At 51.0% G+C, this 18,251-nt stretch overlaps 2 protein-coding genes across 8 annotated transcripts in view; one reads left to right on the plus strand and one right to left on the minus strand.

The window, feature by feature from the left end:
• The window catches only part of PML (PML nuclear body scaffold), a 52,544-nt gene extending 51,054 nt beyond the window's left edge, over positions 1 to 1,490 (minus strand). For all 5 annotated transcript variants that reach the window (XM_043921691.1, XM_043921693.1, XM_043921692.1 and 2 more), the window contains exon 1: positions 1,237 to 1,490. In XM_043921691.1, coding sequence (XP_043777626.1) covers positions 1,237 to 1,371 — 135 coding nt within the window. In that variant the 5' untranslated portion in view covers positions 1,372 to 1,490. The remainder of the gene's footprint in view (positions 1 to 1,236) is intronic.
• A 2,534-nt stretch (positions 1,491 to 4,024) lies between these two features.
• STOML1 (stomatin like 1) lies at positions 4,025 to 17,845 on the plus strand. Of its 3 annotated transcripts, none has more exons than XM_043922123.1 (7): positions 4,025 to 4,290; positions 5,846 to 5,952; positions 7,183 to 7,332; positions 7,632 to 7,835; positions 10,923 to 11,118; positions 11,584 to 11,796; positions 12,317 to 17,845. In XM_043922123.1, exons 1-7 carry the CDS (start codon positions 4,158 to 4,160, stop codon positions 12,508 to 12,510), a joined length of 1,197 nt encoding a protein of 398 aa, XP_043778058.1. In that variant the 5' UTR covers positions 4,025 to 4,157; the 3' UTR covers positions 12,511 to 17,845. The 3 variants fall into 3 exon arrangements, with proteins under 3 accessions (XP_043778058.1, XP_043778059.1, XP_043778060.1); XM_043922124.1 differs by having other exon boundaries at positions 4,060 to 4,290; positions 11,587 to 11,796; XM_043922125.1 differs by lacking the exon at positions 4,025 to 4,290 and adding an exon at positions 4,302 to 4,819.
• The last annotated feature ends 406 nt before the right edge of the window (positions 17,846 to 18,251 follow it).

Below are 18,251 nucleotides of genomic sequence, written 5' to 3' on the forward strand. Positions count from 1 at the left end.
AACAGAAAACAAGGATCCAGATGCTTGTACATCCATTATTCTGTACACAGCATTACTCACAAAGGTGGAAACAACTCAAGTGTCCATCAACAGATAAATGGAAAAACAAAATGTAGTATGTACATACAATGGAATATTATTTAGCCTTAAAAAGGACATTCTGATACATGCTACAACATGAATATACCTTGAAGACATCATGTTAAGTAAAGCCAGCCAAACACAGAGATAAATACTGTAGGACTCCACTTACATAAAATATCTAGACTAGACAAATTCAGAGAAACAGAAAGTAGATTAGAGGTTACCAGCAACCAGGGGGAAGAGGAGAATGAGGAGCTTAAAGGGTACAGATTTTGTTTCAATGAACAAATTCTGAAAATAGACAGTGGTGATGATTACAAACATTGTGGAATGCATTTAATGCCACTGAATTGTACACCTAGAAACAGATAAAACATACATAACATAATACAGTACCTGGCACATGAAAAATACTCAAACATGTTAACTAGTATTGTAAATATTATTCCTAGGTGTTTTACTGCAACTAATAAAAGTTAATGCAATATGGTATTATTTGTACTTTCATGAAAGAGAGTAAAAAGGGCCTGGAAGAAAACAGAGCAAGTGATCTAAGCACTTCCTTTGGGGGTGGGGAGTTTGTGCAGGAGAAGACCAGTAAACCCCTAAAAACCCCCTGGGGATGAGGGTTGAGGGAGCACAGTGCTCCAGGAAAAGGATCCAAGAAGTTTCCTAGAGGAGAAACCACAGGAACCCTGAACTTTAGCCAAGACACCTCTCTCCCACTTTCTGATCTGGGAACAAGGGTTCTGGCTTTTCCACACCTGGCACATGTCCGGGGTTGCCAGGCGGGTGCGATAAGACTACTACCTCCATTTTCCTTAACAGGTGGTCCTTCATCTGAGGTAGGGGATAAGAGGCATGTCGCCAGCTGGGGCGGAAGAGTCTGGCCCGGAGTTCCACTCACCTTCGGCATCACCCCGCTGCTTATGGGGAATAGCAACCCAGAGATTCCTCCCTCAAACTCATGCTGATCCCCTTTTCTACTTTCCACGACCCCTAACCCTGCCGAGAAGGTCAGGACCCTCGCACCTGGTCTCCCTTCTTTGCGTCATTTTTCAAGGTACTTGGTCAAGTTCCCCAGTCCTCCCATTCCACCGACCATACCTAATTAACAAAGCCCGAACCCCATCTCCCCAAACGCAGTAGTACCTCTGTGGGGCTGTCGCTGTGGCTGGACTGGTGGCCTTCGGAGAGTGACTCCGGGGGAGGCATGCTGGGGGAGTGGGGCAGCGCGGGGTCCTGCTGGGGCCCCGGCGATCCGGTCGGTTCCGGCTCCTGCTGCATGGAATCCCGCGCAGTTTCGATTCTCAGTTTTGCTCTTCGAGAGCGGAGAAGCTGAAACAGAGGCAGGCGCCAGAACGCTGAGCTCCAGGAGCAGCCCTAAAGGGGAGGTGCCAGCTCAGGGCCCGCCTCCCAGAGGAAGTGAGACACTAGCTACCGGCAGTTCTAGGAGCGGAGAGGCTGGGCCAGGGTCCTGAAGACACGCCCAGAGCGGTGAGGAGGGAGAGAAGAAGTCACCCGCAGGACAGTGGCAGAACTTCAGGATAGAGGCCGTTCCTGCCCTCGGCGTAGAATCTTTCATTCAGCTCACCCTGGCACAGCTTCGTGCCAGCCCTCAGATGGGAGCAAGAGCCACGCGTGGCCCCTACTTTGGAAAAAAAAGTGAAAGTGTTAGTCTTCTAGTCGTGTCCGACTCTTTGGGACCCCATGGACTGTCCTCTTCTAGGCTTCTCTGTCCGTGGGATTCGCCAGGCAAGAATACTGGAGTGGGTAGCCGTTCCCTTCTTCAGGCCATCTTCCCTACCCAGGGATGGAACCCAGGTCTCCTGCACTGCAGGCAGATTCTTTACCGTCTGAAGCACCCCATATCTAATGGAGGAGCAGGCCCCCAAAGGGAGATTTTCACAGTGTTGAGACTGGCTGGAGAGGAGATCACGCAGCTGGGATTTGAAGTGATGGTGGGAATTTGCCAGGGATTCAGAGGCTGGGGATGGGTGAGCGACCCTTTAAACCGAGAGAACAGCACATGCAAAGCCATGGAGGTTTGAAACAGAACCTGTTTGGAAACTAGTTTTGAAAAAAGCAACTCGTTTTGGTTATTTTCAGATTCAAGAAGGGACCCATGCATAATGTCAGACGAGGATGGGCTGGGCAAGATGATAGCTAATGAGATGGACTAGGGCTGTGGATAACAGAGTTGGTAAAGGGTTTGGAAACAAGGAACCATGCCCATTGTGTATGTTATGACAGTCTCTCTGACAACCTAGGGCCAGGTGGTCTGGGAGAGTGGCTGTGGGATGAGAGGAGGGACCCGAGTTAGACGCTTGGCGGATGCTGAGTGGACATGAGGGGGAACAGGATGATGCCTGGTGTGACAGCTGGACGGGCTGGTGGATCTGAGGCAGTAGGGACTGGGGAGAGCTGGTGGGCAGGTATGAGAAAAGTGAGAAGACAGCAAGTTAGCAGTGGGTCAAAGGAGAAGTCCCAGCTCTAGCTGGTGAGGGGAGAAGGCACAGCTCCAGGTGGCATCACTGGGCCAGTGCTCCTGTCTTCAAACCTTGATGCATTCCAATCATTGTGATGACTCCCATGTACCCATTTTGTGCTCAGTTCCAGCTTGGGACAGACTAGAGGGACAGTGACAGGACCTTACTCTTGTAAAACTTTAATAGTTGGGGGTGGGGTGAACTTATAGTTCAGGGTGGGGGTGGGAGGAGAGGGGAGAACTAATTCATAGGGACAGTGCAAAAACCTCAAGAGCCTACTGCATGCACCCTGCTCCTTGATCAGTGCCCCCAGGGCTTTAGAACCAGGCTATGAAGCTAGGAAAAGCCAAAGATGGTAAGCAGCCATTTGCAGAAGGGACCTGGAAGTGGACTATGGCTGAGGGGCCTTAGGAGGCAGGACCGGAATGTGTGGAACAAGAAAAGCTTTATTAATTTCTTTGCCCACTTTGGAACACAGCCTGCCTTGTTGGAAATTAATACTTGTTGGTATACAGAGTAAATTCACCTTTTGCATTTGGTTTTCTCAAGCCAGGGAGAAGCAAGTTATGTCTGGGTACCTGGATTGTGGGATGTGCTATTTCAGCATCTGCATGACTGAGGGTCTTGCCTCTGTGATGCTCGGGAGGGCTGCCCTGGGATAGCGCTGTGCAATCCCCTTCTTCTTTACTGTGCCTTGCTCCCCAAGATCTGCACACAGAATTTCTTTTTGTGCCTGAGCTCAGGCCCTCCTGCCCCAGGTTGACCCACAATGACCTGGTTACCCCTTCACTCAACAGATAAGCACTGACATCCTCTCTTTGCTAGGCCTTGCTTGCTGGACTTTGTTGTTGTTCAATCGCTCAGTCATGTCCGACTCTTTGCAACCCTATGGACTGCAGCACGCTAGGCTTCCCTGTCCTTCACCATCTCCCAGAGTCTCCTGGAGCTTGCTTCAACTCATGTCCATTGAGTCGGTGATGCCATCCAACCATCTCATCCTCTGTCGTCCCCTTCTCCTACTACCTTCAATCTTTCCCAGCTTCAGGATCTTTTCTAATGAGCCGGCTCTTCGCATCAGGTGGCCGAAGTAATGGAGCTTCAGGGATACGAACGGGAATAATGTGATTATGCCTTGTAGAAACTCTAAAGGCAACCTTCCCCAAATCCCGTCCCGAGTTTGTTAGTTTGTGCTGAGACGGCTGGTAGCATTTCTTTGCTTCTGGAGAAGATTCAGCTCCTGAAAACTCCCTTACAAAGCTCAGCTTCTCTTCCTGCTCCTTTTCTAACACCCAGTGGGAAAAGGTGTATGAGGAGCGGACCGCTGCGGGCCTCCAGGAGCACATGACTACCCTTCCTCCCAGCCCCGCGGTCGCAGTTCGGTCCTCCTAGCGCAGAGGGCGCTACGCAACGGTACGAGCCGGGCGCGGTTGGCCTCCTCCTCCTGCCCTCGGGCCGCCCCCCGCCCCCGCCCGGCTGCACAGCCGAAACCGGAAGCGGCGGCCGGCGGGGGCGGGGCAGTGTAGCGGCTGGCTGGTCGAGCCCCGCACTGCCCTGGGGCGCGGGGCGTGCCCTCTGTTGGGAACCATGCTTGGCAGGGCTGGGTACCGGGCGCTGCCTTTGGGGGACTTTGACCGTTTCCAGCAGTCGAACTTCGGCTTCCTGGGCTCGCAGAAGGGCTGCTTGTCCCCGGAGCCGGGCGGCGTGGGGCCGGGGGCCGGTGAGTGGCCGCCCAGCGCAGCGGATCCGAGGGAGATCAGCAGGCACCCCCGAACTCTCTGCCTCTTGGGAATCAGCGTGTCTTGCGTCTTCGCAGCCTAAGAGGAGGGACTGAGAGGGGTTTTCCACGATGTGGAGAAGGGCTTGGATCAGGCGCTGGGACACTACCGCCCATCCGCCCTTCTTTGAGCTACGGGGCGGCAGCACTGGAGCTCTCTCATCTTCCATGAAGCCTCACCCCACCTCATTTCTTCTTGGCATTTATCAGCCCAAAGGTTTCGGGTTTCCATTTTGCCCAGAAAGAAACTAAGGTCAAGGCATAGGAAGTCACCAGCACTCCAAGAGCTCTTGGCCGCCGAGAAGTGGCAGAATCTTAACCTCAGGGGACACCTCTAGATTCCTCAAGCTTGAGTATCTCCCTGGTTCCTGGTGGAGATGCGCAGGCCAAAAAGTCAGGCCCTTAGATGCCTGTCGTGTCTTCCCAGGCCCTGTTTTTCTTCAAAGCCTTGAGTAGTTCCCTTGATCCAGAGGTGAGATCCCACATGCCTCAGTCTGACAACCAAACCCCAGAGGATTCGGCCCTTCTGTGACCCCCTCCTCTAATGACAGCTGTCCCTATCCAAGAGTTCTTTTCCTGCTGGGGCCACATGGGTCAGAAAGAAGCAGGAAAGGAGATTTAGTATTCTGGTGCTCAGAGAGCCCAAAGGGTATGGTGTTCCTGGAAGGGTGGAGCAGAGGATTCTGTCTGCTTCCAGTTCAGGGTTGGGAGAGGATCCCCAGGATCCTGGGGTTTTCTCAGCTTTCAATCCCATCATGGGATTCTCATTCACCAGGGGTAGGGACCTGTGCTTCAGCCAAGTCTTCCTAGTCCCTCTAGGGGACTAGGTGAAGCGTGCATTTTGATGGTCATTAGGACATTAAAGTGTGAAGAATTCTGAGTTAAGAAAGAGCATCTTAGCCCTCATCTTTGGCATCTGTTGAAGAGCCATTGACGTTTTACCCCTTTTGGTTAACGCATTACCTCCAAATTGAAAGCATACTTCCGGGGCCGATAGTGGAGGAAGTGTTATGCCAGCGGCATTCAGTTCAACCTAGCATGTGTTTACAGATGCTGAGTTTCTCCTGGCTTTACCAGAAGTGGGAGGCGGTTTAAATCAGACAAAAGGATTGACTCCTGCTCAGCCCAGTGAGGAGAGCCCAGTCCTGTGATTAACTTCTCAGTTCCAATTACTGCTGCCTAGCAGAGAATGGGCCTTGTGAGGTTGGAACTTGGAACAAATTGATTCTGATATGTGGGAGGAAGGAACAGTCCTTAACTAGCTCCTGCCCACAGATATGGAGTTAGTATTAGGCAAGGCAAGTATCTGATGGTCTTTAGGGCACTCCAGTGAAATGAAACACTGTGAGTTAGGGAAGAACACTTTAGCTCTGAGAAGGAAGGAGCCACTGAAAGGGGAGGTGGGCAAAAGGTGCACTTGACCAAGTTCACTCAGCCTGCAGCTGTCATGCCAGACCCAGTTGGCATTTCTTGACTGTCTCTGCTCTCTTGTCCCCAGATGCACCTCAGAGCTGGCCCTCCTGCTTCTGTCATGGCCTCATCAGTTTCTTGGGGTTCTTGCTGCTGCTGATCACCTTCCCCATTTCTGGTTGGTTTGCCCTGAAGGTAAGGCTGGCTGGGTCAGTCCCCAGAGTGGTTGGGCCACACTGAGAGCTTTAACATTGGTGCATGAATTTCCTGTCCTCTGCCCGCTTCCTCTAAGTATTATCACACCTGTGTGAAATGGGCGCAGACGGTAAAGAACCTGCCTGCAGGGCAGGAGCCCTGGGTTCAACTCCTGAGTTGGGGAGATCCCCTGGAGAAGGGAATGGCACTCCACTCCAGTATTCTTGCCTGGGAAATTCCATAGACAGAGGATCTTGGTGGGCTATGGTCCATGGGGTCGCAAAGAGTTGGACATAATTGAGCAAAGAACACTGTGAAATGGGCTGGACAAGAACTGTTCATTCTCACCTTTCAGATGAGGAAACTGAGGTTCAACTTTACTGGGAGCCAATAAGTGGCAGAAGCAAATCTTCCCAAATGCCCAAGTTTAGGGGTCTGAACGCTGGCATGAAGGTGCACACAAATATCTTCTTCCCTTTGGGTTAGGCTAAGTTAGAAATGAAAAACCCTCAACCTGGCCCAGCAAGTGATGAGTAATAGGAATTTCAGCCTCATTTTCAACAAGGGATGGGGCAGAAGGGAAAGGATGAGCTGGGGTAGATGCTCGCACCTGAGAGCTGCAGTGGAGGTGGAAGCTGACCCTTGTGCAGCCCCAGACAGCAGTCAGTGTCTCTGGAAATTTTAGGGTTTGGGGTGCTGTGGAAGGAAGTCCTTAGAAGGCCCTAAATTCTAATCCTAAAACTGCCACTGAAACAAATATCGTGTGACCTTGGGCAAGTCACTGCCTCTCTGAGCCTTCATTTCTCAATTTGGATATATTTCCTTCCTTGAGGACTCCAGGAACCTGAGGCTGGCAAAGCTCTTCCCTCAGGGTTGCTGTTAGAGTGGCCCAGCTAGTCCCTTGACTAAGACAAGGGCAGACAATTTCCTGGTTTGAGTCATGTTTAACTTTAGACCACACAGGTAGAAGGTTTCACAGACAATCAAGTCAGTACAGTATGGCAGTTGAGAGCGTGGCTTTTGGAGTCAGATCTTGCCTGTTTCACTTGGGGACTTTGTGGGTTTTGAGCAAGTCAGTTAATCTCTCAGAGCTTGGTTTTTTCCATCTGGAAACAGCTAAGGATCCCTGACCCTGAACCTGAGGGAGAGAGGCGAGGGAAAGACCTGGGCAGACATAATTGTCAGCATCAGCTCAGTGCTTGTGATCCTTTCCTTTGCTATTACGAGCAGATCGTGCCCACCTATGAGCGCATGATCGTGTTTCGACTGGGCCGGATCCGCACCCCTCAAGGACCCGGTATGGTTCTGCTCCTGCCATTCATCGACTCTTTTCAGAGGGTAGATCTGAGGACACGAGCCTTCAATGTTCCTCCCTGCAAGGTGAGGGGCTTCTCGGCTCCCCCAGACTGGGGAAGTGGGGAGCTTGTGCTGGGTGTGTTGTGGATGTCAGTACCTTGGCCTGTGAGTAGCCATCAGGGCTGAGGGGTGGGGAAGACACCAGAAAAAGGTGGAGGGAGGCTGGGAGGACATCCTTGCTCTATGTATCTAATCCCCTGCACTTGGGGTTTCCATTTTGTTCTCGAGGAGCCAGTGACCAGGCAAGAGGGCCAGGTTAGGTGGTCTCAGTGGGCCTGGCCTCCCTGCAGCCCCTGCCCCTCTCTCCTGGCCTCTTCTAACAGTTGGCCTCTAAGGATGGGGCTGTGCTGTCCGTGGGGGCCGATGTCCAGTTCCGCATCTGGGACCCGGTACTGTCGGTGATGACGGTGAAGGACCTGAACACGGCCACACGCATGACCGCCCAGAACGCCATGACCAAGGCCCTGCTCAGGAGGCCCCTGCGAGAGATCCAGATGGAGACGCTCAAGATCAGCGACCAGCTCCTGGTAGGCAGCCCCGCACCAGGCAGAGTTCCGTGGCTGGCACATGGGCCCGGCTCTGCCTGCCGGGGCACTTTAGCGAAGCACCAGGTCACTCTGGGCCTCAGTTTACCTTGTGTCCCAAGAGTGTAACAACTTGTGAAGAGTCGGTGGTCTTGGTGGGACTGTGGGCTGAGGGATGGAAGGTGGGCACAGACCATAGCGACCTTGGGCAAACGGGGCCTGAGAGGTGAAGGGGCTGGGCCAGGGGAGTGGCCTGACAGGAATTCTCGAGTCTTGCCCCTGACTGCCTGAGGTTTCACTCTTCACTGCCCTGCGGGCATTGCCATGACAACGCCGGGCCTCAGGGGCACTGAGCAGCCTCTTGGGTGGGCAGGTGGGTGAAAGGAGCAGGGGCCTTCTTGGCCCAGTTACCTTCTGGGGAATTCCATGCTCCCCAAGGCAGCATGTGTGTTTTTGTGGTTTTGTGTTCTTTGCTCTGGATCTTTTTCCTCCCTCTTCTCTTGAGTGTGAGCAGTTACACTGGAATTCACCTCAGATCCCTCCTGTGACAAGAAGGGTTGAAATACACGTGTGAGGGCATGTCAACTGCTCCTCATGCTCACCTCAGGCTTTCTCCCATGTCCTGGCAGGGGACCGTGGGTGAAGTTTCTCCTTGTTCCCCTAGCCTCTGTCTTCCCCAGGGTTAGACAGGGAAGGGAGTGGGTAATGCCAGTCCTGGAGGTTCCAGTCCCTTCAGGAAATAAATCAACTGGCTGAAATTCCCAAGAAAATTCTATTTGTGATAGTAACAATACTTCTCACACACATAGCATTTTGCCTGCCTCAGTGTATCTCAGCTTTGCATTTTGCTGCACAAAGGCTAGCATCACTCTTTTATTTTGGAGGAAGGAAATTAAGGCTCAGAAGTTATTTGACTTGCCCCTAAGAGCCGTGGTCAAGGGCAGAGCTGGGCCAGAGCCAGATCACCTGTCCCTGCCCTCCAGTCCACTGCTTGCTACTGCTAAGTCGCTTCAGTCGTGTCCGACTCTGTGTGACTCCATAGACGGCAGCCCACCAGGCTCCCCCATCCCTGGGATTCTCCAGGCAAGAATACTGGAGTGGGTTGCCATTTCCTCCTCCAATGCATGATTGTTCTTGGCCTTTGTTTTTGGCCTTGCTGCACATTACTTTGGTGCAGCAAAGCCAAGAGAGGCCATTTGGGGGTGTGAGTCCCGTACCACGGCATTAGAATCCTTTAGGGCCATTACCCAGACTGACCTAGCTCCTGGCAAAGTGGATTCAGTGCCTGGATAAAATGAAATAGGAAATCCAGCCCACCTTCAGCAAGGCCTGGTTCAGACATACTTCTCTCATTTTTACTCCTCCGTTTGCCTGTTTTGCACCTGGAGGAATTGCAGCTTCCCACCTCTCCCTTGCTGGGCCCTCTTAGCTGCTTATCCACTTGTGCCTGCTGCTTCACCCCTCCCTGCCCCACCCAGCCTCCTCTACTGCTGGCCCCAGCCCCACCCATCCCTTTGCAGCAGGCCTGGCCTCTTAATCCTCAGGAGAAAGCGCTCTAGGGTGAGAACTCTTCAGCTTCCTCCAGGGTTACCCCTTGAAGCTCATCTACCTCTGTGCTGTTTTCCTGCCTCCCTGGAAGCATCTGGTTCCTCTGCACTGCCAGTGCTGGTGGAGGGGGGGCGGTGCTCGGGAGGAGGCCAGGACTCGGCTCCCTCCCTCCGCTCATCCTCTTCTTGCCTTTCTGCATTCTCTCCCTTTGCCCCACACCCCTTCTAGCTCTTCACCCCTCTCTTCTCTTTCCTTCCTCCCTTCCTGTTGTTACTCTAGGCTTCCCTAGGCTCCTAAAACAGCCGACCCCACAATGACCTCCCTCTTGCCAGCACGGGAGCACTTCTCAGTGCTTCCCTCATTTCACCTGGAGGCAGCCTTGGACTCCATGGGTGCTTCCTTCTCTTATTATTGGATCCCCTGTTTCCTCTGACTTTGTTATCCCACACTCCTGGTTACTCCCTGTCCTCCTGCCCTTCTGTTTCCTCCCTCAGTGGTCTCTTTTTACCTGTGATCCACCTGGGGCTTTTTGCTACTTCTGGACACTAATTATTCATGACACTCTGATCCAGTCCTATTCTGTCCTACTTCCTGGACCTACTTACCCAGTTGTGATTGGCTGTCCCGTAGACACCTCAAGTTTCATGTATTTAAAAATACATTATTCCTTCCCTAAAGGAATACTCATCATCCTTTGCCTACCCACCCCCATATCTGTGTCTTCCTCTGTGTGTGCTTTCTGGGTGAATGCCCACACTCATAATCTGTGCAAGAACCCACATCAGAAACCTGGCTCCCCCAGCTCCTCAGCATCCTTCCTCTTTTCACACACTCAGGCAACCGAGAAGCCCAGTGGTTCTGATTCTCTAGTGTCCTGTAGCTTAGGGTCTACAGAGTGGTGCCCCTCCGCCGTGTGTCTCGGCTCAAAGCTGCCTCTCTGCCTGACACAGCATCTGCATCATTTGCCTGCAGTTTGAAACACCATCCTACCTGGTCTCCTGCCTCCACCCTCCACCCCTCCAGTCCAGTGTCCACATAGCAGCCAAGAGAATCTTTGCAACAAGGAAGACTGCTCTGTCACTTTGCTGCTGAACTCCTCTCGGGGGCCCCTTGTGCCTCAGAATAAGTCCAAATGAGAGAGAGAGCAGCCACCTCTGCCCCCTTGGCTGTCTCCAGTGTCCCAGCCCACTCTTGAGGGTCTGGCTAAATGGAACTGTGGTTACTCACAGTTCTCGAACGTTTGAGGTGCTCCTCTCTGGGCTTTGTCACATGCTGTTCCTGTTGTCTGGAAGGGTCCTCCTTTTATGCCCCCTTCTCCTGAATAACTCCTCCTCCTCCTAGCATCACCCCCTCCTCCCTGCCCCACACCCTCTCCTGGTGCACACTACACCTTCCCACTGTAATTGCGCTCTGCCTACGTCCAGGCTGGGTACATGGGCCTGGTACCTCATGTGTTACCATGGCCATACCAGCCTGCCTAAAGAAGGCGCTCTGGATGGGGCCTTTGTGGAGTGAGTGCTGTTTCTCCCACACTTCCTCCAGCTGGAGATCAACGATGTGACCAGGGCCTGGGGGCTAGAGGTGGACCGCGTGGAGCTGGCAGTGGAGGCCGTGCTCCAGCCGCCCCAGGACAGCCCAGCGGGGCCCAGCCTGGACAGCTCCCTGCAGCAGCTGGCTCTCCACCTCCTGGGAGGCAGTGTGCCTTCAGGGGCAGGAGCTGCCCGGCTCCCTGGACCAGGTGAGGAGCCTCAGGGAAAGGGTGGTGTGCTCCCCAGGGCGTTCATCTTGGTGTCCAGCACAGACTGAGCTTTGCCTCTTGTTGCTTTAACCAAGCAGCTTGTGCAGTGCACACCCTGCCCAGCTGTTCCAGCCACCCCGATTCTAGAGCTGGCCAGAACTGAGGCAGGGAGAAGAGTCTGAGTGTGCGGAGGCCTTTGGGAGCCTCCATGGGAGGAAGCAACAGCATCCAGAAGAAAGTTTTAGACTTAAGGCTGGAGTGGTTTAGAAATGGGGGTTGGGGTTATGGCAAAAAACTCAAGGGCAGCCTCTTAGCAGAGGAGGAGAATGAACACAGGCCTGCAGGGATGTAAGAGAGAACGCTGAGAAGGAGGGCCTGCAGGGGAGGCCACCGTCGTCCTGACCTTGTTAGCGCACTGACTTCCTTCTCTCTGCCTTCCTCCCCTATCCCGTTGGCCACCACCAGCAGATACCTTGGAGATGGTGAGCGAGGTTGAGCCATCTGCCCCTCACGGGGGTGCCGGGTCCAGCCCCAAGCAGCCTGTGGCCGAGGGGCTGCTGACGGCTCTGAAGCCCTTCCTGTCAGAGGCCCTGGTCAGCCAGGTCGGGGCCTGCTACCAGTTCAACGTCGTCCTGCCCAGCGGCCCCCAGAACATCTACTTCCTGGATCTCACTGCAGGTGCCGCTGTCCCCTGCCCGCTCCTTCCCCCCTGGCGTTGCTCATAGCCCCACCACCTGTGGTCCTTTTCAGCCCAGGCCCTGCTCCCGCTGGCAGTTTAGGGCAAACCCATAACTGTCAGGAGCTCAAATGCCATTTGCAGGCAGTGACTGCCCAGGCCTTGGGCTCCCTGTCCCATCCCCATGAGTAGGACCGCCCAGATGGCCGAGCTGCCTGGACCAAGAGCCCTGCACACATCGCAGGCCTGTTCGTGCCAGGCCTGTCTAAGTGCGTTTTGTGCATCATCTCACCTACTTATTATCATGAACCTGTGACTTAGTGATTATTATCATCCTCTTCTCACCAGTTTGGAAACTGAGGCTCTGAGTGGTCACACAGCCAGTAGGACTTGAACCCTGGGTATTAGCGCCTGAGCTCTTCGCCAGTCTTCCCACCCCTCCCAGTGGGATGTGCTGACCTCTTCTACCCCCTGTAGCATAGCTCTCCCCCCACTAATTCTCAGCTTTCTTTTTCCCCACAGGGCAAGGGAGGGTGGGACGCGGAGTGCCTGATGTCGTCCCCGACGTGGTGGTGGAGCTGTCCGAGGAGGACCTGCAGGCCCTGTTGTGCAGGGAGCTGCGGCCCCTGGGGGCCTACATGAGCGGGCGGTTGAAGGTGAAGGGTGACCTGGCCGTGGCCATGAAGCTGGAGGCTGTCCTCAAGGCCTTGAAGTAGCAGGTTTGGCTGCCTGTCGGTAGCCCGGCCCTGAGCCAGGCACCTAGCCAGGGAGACATCTTGGAGGAGGAAGCCCTGGCACTGCACCTTGGATTGTTGAAGCCCTGGGGAGTGTCAGACCCAGCGGGAGACAGTGAGTGGAGGCTGGGAGACACTGGAGCTAGGAGAGGCTGAGTCAGGCAGCCCTGCCCTTCTCACCCACAGCAGTTCTCTCAACAAGTGTTTGCTGATCCTGGTCCTCTGCCCAACTGGGTACACAGGCAATAACAGGAGAGCCAGGCCTGCTCTGCTCCTCTGGCGACCTGGCTAGAGAGGCAGGGCTGACAGAAACAGCCCAGCAGCAGCTGGTTTGGTCCTGGTGTGAGGGAGCTCTGCATGTGACTCAGGCTCCAGGTTCCAGAAGAGGGGGTCAGAGAGGGGGGTCAGAGCAGCTCAGGGAGGGAGAGAGAAGGGACCAAGCAGAGGTCCTTGCATTGGGAGGGATCTGAGATTGGGCAGGGTCTGCCTTGCTGATTGCAGTCCAGGTCCAGACTGGGGGTGGGGGAGGGGAGGGAGACAGTGGGGCAGGGCGGCGTCTCCCTGGCTCTGCTCCTGAGGGTGTCTTGACTCATCTCCCAGCCTCAGTCTTGCATGCCCGACGGGCTGGGGCCAGGGCAGCATGACGGAGAGCCCTGCTGTTCCTGTGCTTCTTACCAGAGGTTTGAAAACCTCAAATAAATGTGCTGTTTACAATGTATCTGGAGAGAAATAGGGGTCAAGGGGGTGGGGAAGAGGGCTCCGAGGTGATGTCCCTGCTGCCAGCCCGGGACCCAGGCCCTGAAGGATGACGCGAGCCCCAACAGTGCTCTGAATCACCCACAGTTCCCCTTCCTGACGAGGGTCTGAAAGCGGGCAGGAGCAGGCACTATGTTCCTCTTTATAGTCTGGGTAGAGGTTTGCAGGAAGGATGTGGGTGTGACAGAGCGGGTCGGGCAAACCGTTAATCCAGCGAAGGGCAGGGGCTCCTGTCCTGCCCCTCCTGCTTACCCCCGCTCACTGTTTCCCCGCTGGTCTGGCCCAAACCCCAGGGACCCCAGAGAAGGAGGGCCTTAGACATCTTGAGTTCTAAGGAATGAATCTCACATCCCAGAGAGGCTTGTGGAAAAAACCCAACGGAAATCCGAGCCTTCTCTTTGAGGAACAGCCTCTGGCTTGGCCTCTGGCACCAAGCCTTCCCCCGCAGGGCCCTGTCCAGCTGCCTTGGCACCAGGCTCCATCCAGTTTATCCTTTGGTTCCTGGCAATGCCCGCCTTGGCCCTCCTCTTGTAGGTCCTCCCAGAGTAGACCAAACTGCCTTTGGGTTCAGGTTTCAGCCCCAGGGCCCCTCCCTGAAGGGCCAGAGCCCCAGGCTGCGGACCCTACCCTGACCCTCTCTCCACTGCTCTGGAGGCCGCCCAGCCGGGGCCGCCTGTTGAGAAGCCTCCAGTCCCCACCGCCCGTGAGCCCTAGCGGGGCCTGGGCTCCCGCGCTGCTTTGGCGCTGTCTTTGAGCCCATTCCCCGCTGCTTCTGTTACTGTTCTTGTGTGAATGTCCGCCCTCCCTGCTGGACCCTGAGCTTCCTGCCTGAGCCGTTCATCACCGTCGCTGGGCGGCTGCACACAGTGCCCCAGGGGTGGGAGGGGAAGCCCCAGGCGCCTTCCTCGTGAGAGCTTAAGGGAAACTGAAACTCAGATTTTCTCTGTGGGTGTCAGAGGAGCTGCATGATGGGGGGAAACCGAAACTTTTATAGATGTCTGTGTGGGTGGAGAGCAGAATCTGCTGCCAGCCGTTAATGCCCTCATCCCATCGAGGGGAACTCATTCCTTGGCAAGGCCAGCGCTCCAGGACAGGGAGCCCACAGGCTCAGGCCTCTGGGCTTCGGAGGACCCAGCAGACTGCAGTCCCGGGGGGTGGGGTGCAACGAGGGGCACCTAACGGGGCCAGGGTGTGAGGGGCGGGGGAGGAAAGGGTGTCCATCAGAGAAAGCTTTCTGAGGAGTTGATGCCCGAGACTCACAGTTTACACGGACATGAGAGAAGAAAGGAAATGGGGGAGACACTCGGCAGAGGGGAGAGTCCCTGTGAGGCCACAGGAAGGGGTAGCAAGCACCTCCGATTTGGGGAACTGGGACCTAAAGTCTGAGGGGGGATGTGTGCAGGGATTTTGTAGTAGTAACTGATCCTGTGTGCCAGCTCTGCCCCTGTTCTGCATTAGACGCTTCCTGTATTTGTTTCCCCAAGGTAACCCGATGAATAATGGTAACTAAAACAGTTACGCTATGCTTTATCTATATATAATGTATTTTTCTGATATTATTTTTTAAATAAGTATTTAATTTTGAATAGAGAGGTTTAAAAAGGCAAGCTATGAAAATTGTTCCTCATACTCTTAACTCCATCCATGTAGTTTCAAACAGATATCCCCTGGTATTAGTTTCCAAGTTATTCTTCCAGAAGTTGGGGTTTGGGGATTTCCCTGGTGGTCCAGTGGTTAAGACTGTGCTTCCACTACAGAGGGTGCAGGTTCAGTCCCTGGCCAGGGTGCTAAGATCCCACATGCTGTGCTGCACAGCCAAAAAAAAAAAAAAAAGAAGTTGGAATTAAAAAAAAATATACTTGCAAGAAAATCCAAATATATTATTCTCTGGGATTTTTTTTTTTTTTTTTTTTACAGAAATGGCAGCATAGCAAATACAATGTTAATCTGTTCACTTAACATTGTGCTTGAGACTCTTTCCACATTTGCACACCTAGACTTTCCCTGTTCAATTTTATATTAATAGTTACATAGGATTCAATTGTATGGGTATATCATAGTTTATTTTACCTGGTTTGGATTGATAGACATTCAGATTATTTTTTTATGTTTTGCTATTTCAAACATTCATGCAGTAATAACCTTTCACATATGCTGTTGTGGTTAAAGTTCATCTGTGGGATAAAGTCCTAGAAAGGAAATTGCTAGGTCAAAGCATTTATAATTTAGTATTGGCCAAATGCCTTCTTTAGGGATTATTCTAATTTACACTCCCCTCATCAGTAAGTGAGAGTCTGTTTTTCCTCACAGCCATGCCAACACAATGTGTTATTAAACTCTGGAATTTTTTGACAGTTCAGTAAATTAAAAAGTTCATCTCAGTGTGATTTTTTTTGAAAGTTGTTCAATTGTTTATTGCTTTTTAAGGTTTGGATTTTCCATCCCAGCAAAAGCACAGGGTTTCTTTTCAGTCCCAGATAAAAAGCACAGAATTTACCTTTTTAACAGATAATAGGATAAAATGCACTCATTTTTTAATAGTAAAAGATGTTTATCATTTTTCATAATAAGTAGCCAGATAAAAGATAATTATAATTGCAAGCCATAATGGAAACATGATTAACCTAAAAATATAATTACATACAGTTTGGGGGGTATACATGCATATGTTTTCATCCACCTAGCCAGTCTGTGTCTTTTGGTTGGTGCATAAAATGCACCCATTTTAAATGTACTTTGACAAATGGAACATCAAGTAACCACTACCCACCAGAATCAAGATATAGAATGTTTTCATCAACTCATGTGGTTCCCTGTATCCCTTCCCATTCAATCTTGAATCTCCCCACCCCCAGGCCCAGGTCACCACTGATCTGCTTACTAATAACTTGATTAAATTTCACATTTCTAGAATTTCATACAAGTGAAACCATGCCATGTGTATCCTTTTGTGTCTAGCTTCTTTCTGTAGTTCTTTTGAATCATCTATGTTATTATGTGTACCTATAGTTACTGTTCTTTTTTATTGTTAGTGATACTCTGTTGAATGGATAGAGGTACAATTTACATACTCACATGTTGATGGACATTTGAGTAGTTTTCAGTTTTGATCAAAGCTTCTCTGGACCTCTGTCTGTGTACAGGTCTTTGTATAGATACATGTTTTCATTTGGGTAAATACTGAGGAGTATTTCTTCTGACTCTAGAAACTGCCAAACCAATTCCTGGATGGTTGTGCCAACACTTGTGGTGGTAGTCATTTCCAGTGGGTCTGCCTGATGACTTTGAGCCCCCTTTTGGGTGCTCATTGGCTATATGTCTCTTTTTGTGAAGTATCTGTCAAATATTTTTTCTCACTTTAAAATCTGGCTTTATCTTGTTGGTATAATATTCATGTTAGTTCTAGGAGTTCTTAGTAAATCCTGGATACATGTCTTTTAGCAGATACTTGAAATATTTTCTCCCAGACTGTAGCTTGGCTTTCTAACTTCTTAACGATTTATTTTTAAAAGCAATAGATTTTAATTTTGATGAAGTTAGTCTGTAATTTTTTACGTATTTATGTATTTGTTCGTCTGTTTGTGTCGGGTCTTATTTGGGACACACGGGTGGGACGCTCATTTGTCATGAGGGATGCTTGTAGTGTGTGGACTCCTTCGCTGTGGCACGCAGGCTCAGCGGTGGCGTGTAGACTCCAGAGCGGGCTTGCTTCAGTCATCGCGGCTCATGGTCTTAGTTCCCCGTCCAGGGGTCAAACTTGAGTCCCCTGCATTACACGGTGGATTCTTAACCACTGGGCCACCAGGGAAATCCCTATAATTTTTTCATGGTTAGAGGTTTTGTATCCTCTCCTGGAAATCTTTGCTCATCTTTGCCGAAGGTGTTGAAGATTTCCCCCTGTGTTTTCTAGTACCTTTAGGCACAGTGCCTTGAAGCACTAGCTGAATCTATAAACTTTTAGAAGAACTTTTAGTACTTTTAGGCGTGATGTACTTTGAGTTACTTTTTGTATATAGCATGAGATAAACGGCTGAGATGTTTCCCCCAGCCCGCGTCCCCCCCTCCATATGGGTATCCAGCACTTCATGTTGAAAGGATATATTTTTCCCATTGAATTACCTCAAAACTTGAAATTTTTCATGTCTCTCAGTTTGTGTGAAGTTGAAATTTTGTAATATGTTTAGGAGCTATTGTGTTTCTTTTCCTGTGAAATGTTATTTCATGTATTTTTTTTAGTGTTGGTTGTTTCTACTTTTGTTTTGACATCTGGAACTCCTTCCAGGAGAGAGATTAGCTCTTTTTGATATAAGTTGTAAAAATTTTTAACCCAGTGTATTGTTTGTAGTTTGACATTGCTTATGATATTTTTCCATGAAATTTGACAGATGTATTTGAAATGATATGTATTTTACTTTATGGCTTTTAGGTTTTAAGTTATAAGAAAAACTTCCATTCTAAGATCATAAAGGAATTCCATGTACTTCCATTATTTTATTTTTTACATGTAATTGTTTGACAAACCCCTTGGGATTTAAATGAGCATAAAATATATAGAACCACATTTTTTTCAGTGCTCTGTATTTCTGTTTGTCTTGGGATCTATATCAGGGTTTTCTGTTCTGTTCCATTCGTCTGTGCACTAAGCTCACATGGTTTTAACTATTGAGGCTTCATAAAATGTTGAATATCTATAAGATTAATTCTTTTTAATGCTTCTTAAGGAATTCTTTCTGGGAATGTCCTGGCAGTCAGTGATTAACCACTCAGCACTTTCACTGCCGAGGATGTGGGTTGAATCCCTGGTCTGAGAACTAAGATCCTAGAAGCCACGCAGCGTAGCCAAATTAAAAAAAAACAAAAAGAAAAGAAATTCTTTCTGCCTATTCTTGTTGCTGTTTTAAAATAAACTTTAGAATTACCCTAGTAATTGTTTAGGGGACTTTTGTTGGTGGTCCAGTGGTTAAGAC

This window comes from Cervus elaphus, chromosome 13 (assembly GCF_910594005.1).
Source record: "Cervus elaphus chromosome 13, mCerEla1.1, whole genome shotgun sequence".
Taxonomy (NCBI): Eukaryota; Metazoa; Chordata; class Mammalia; order Artiodactyla; family Cervidae; genus Cervus; species Cervus elaphus.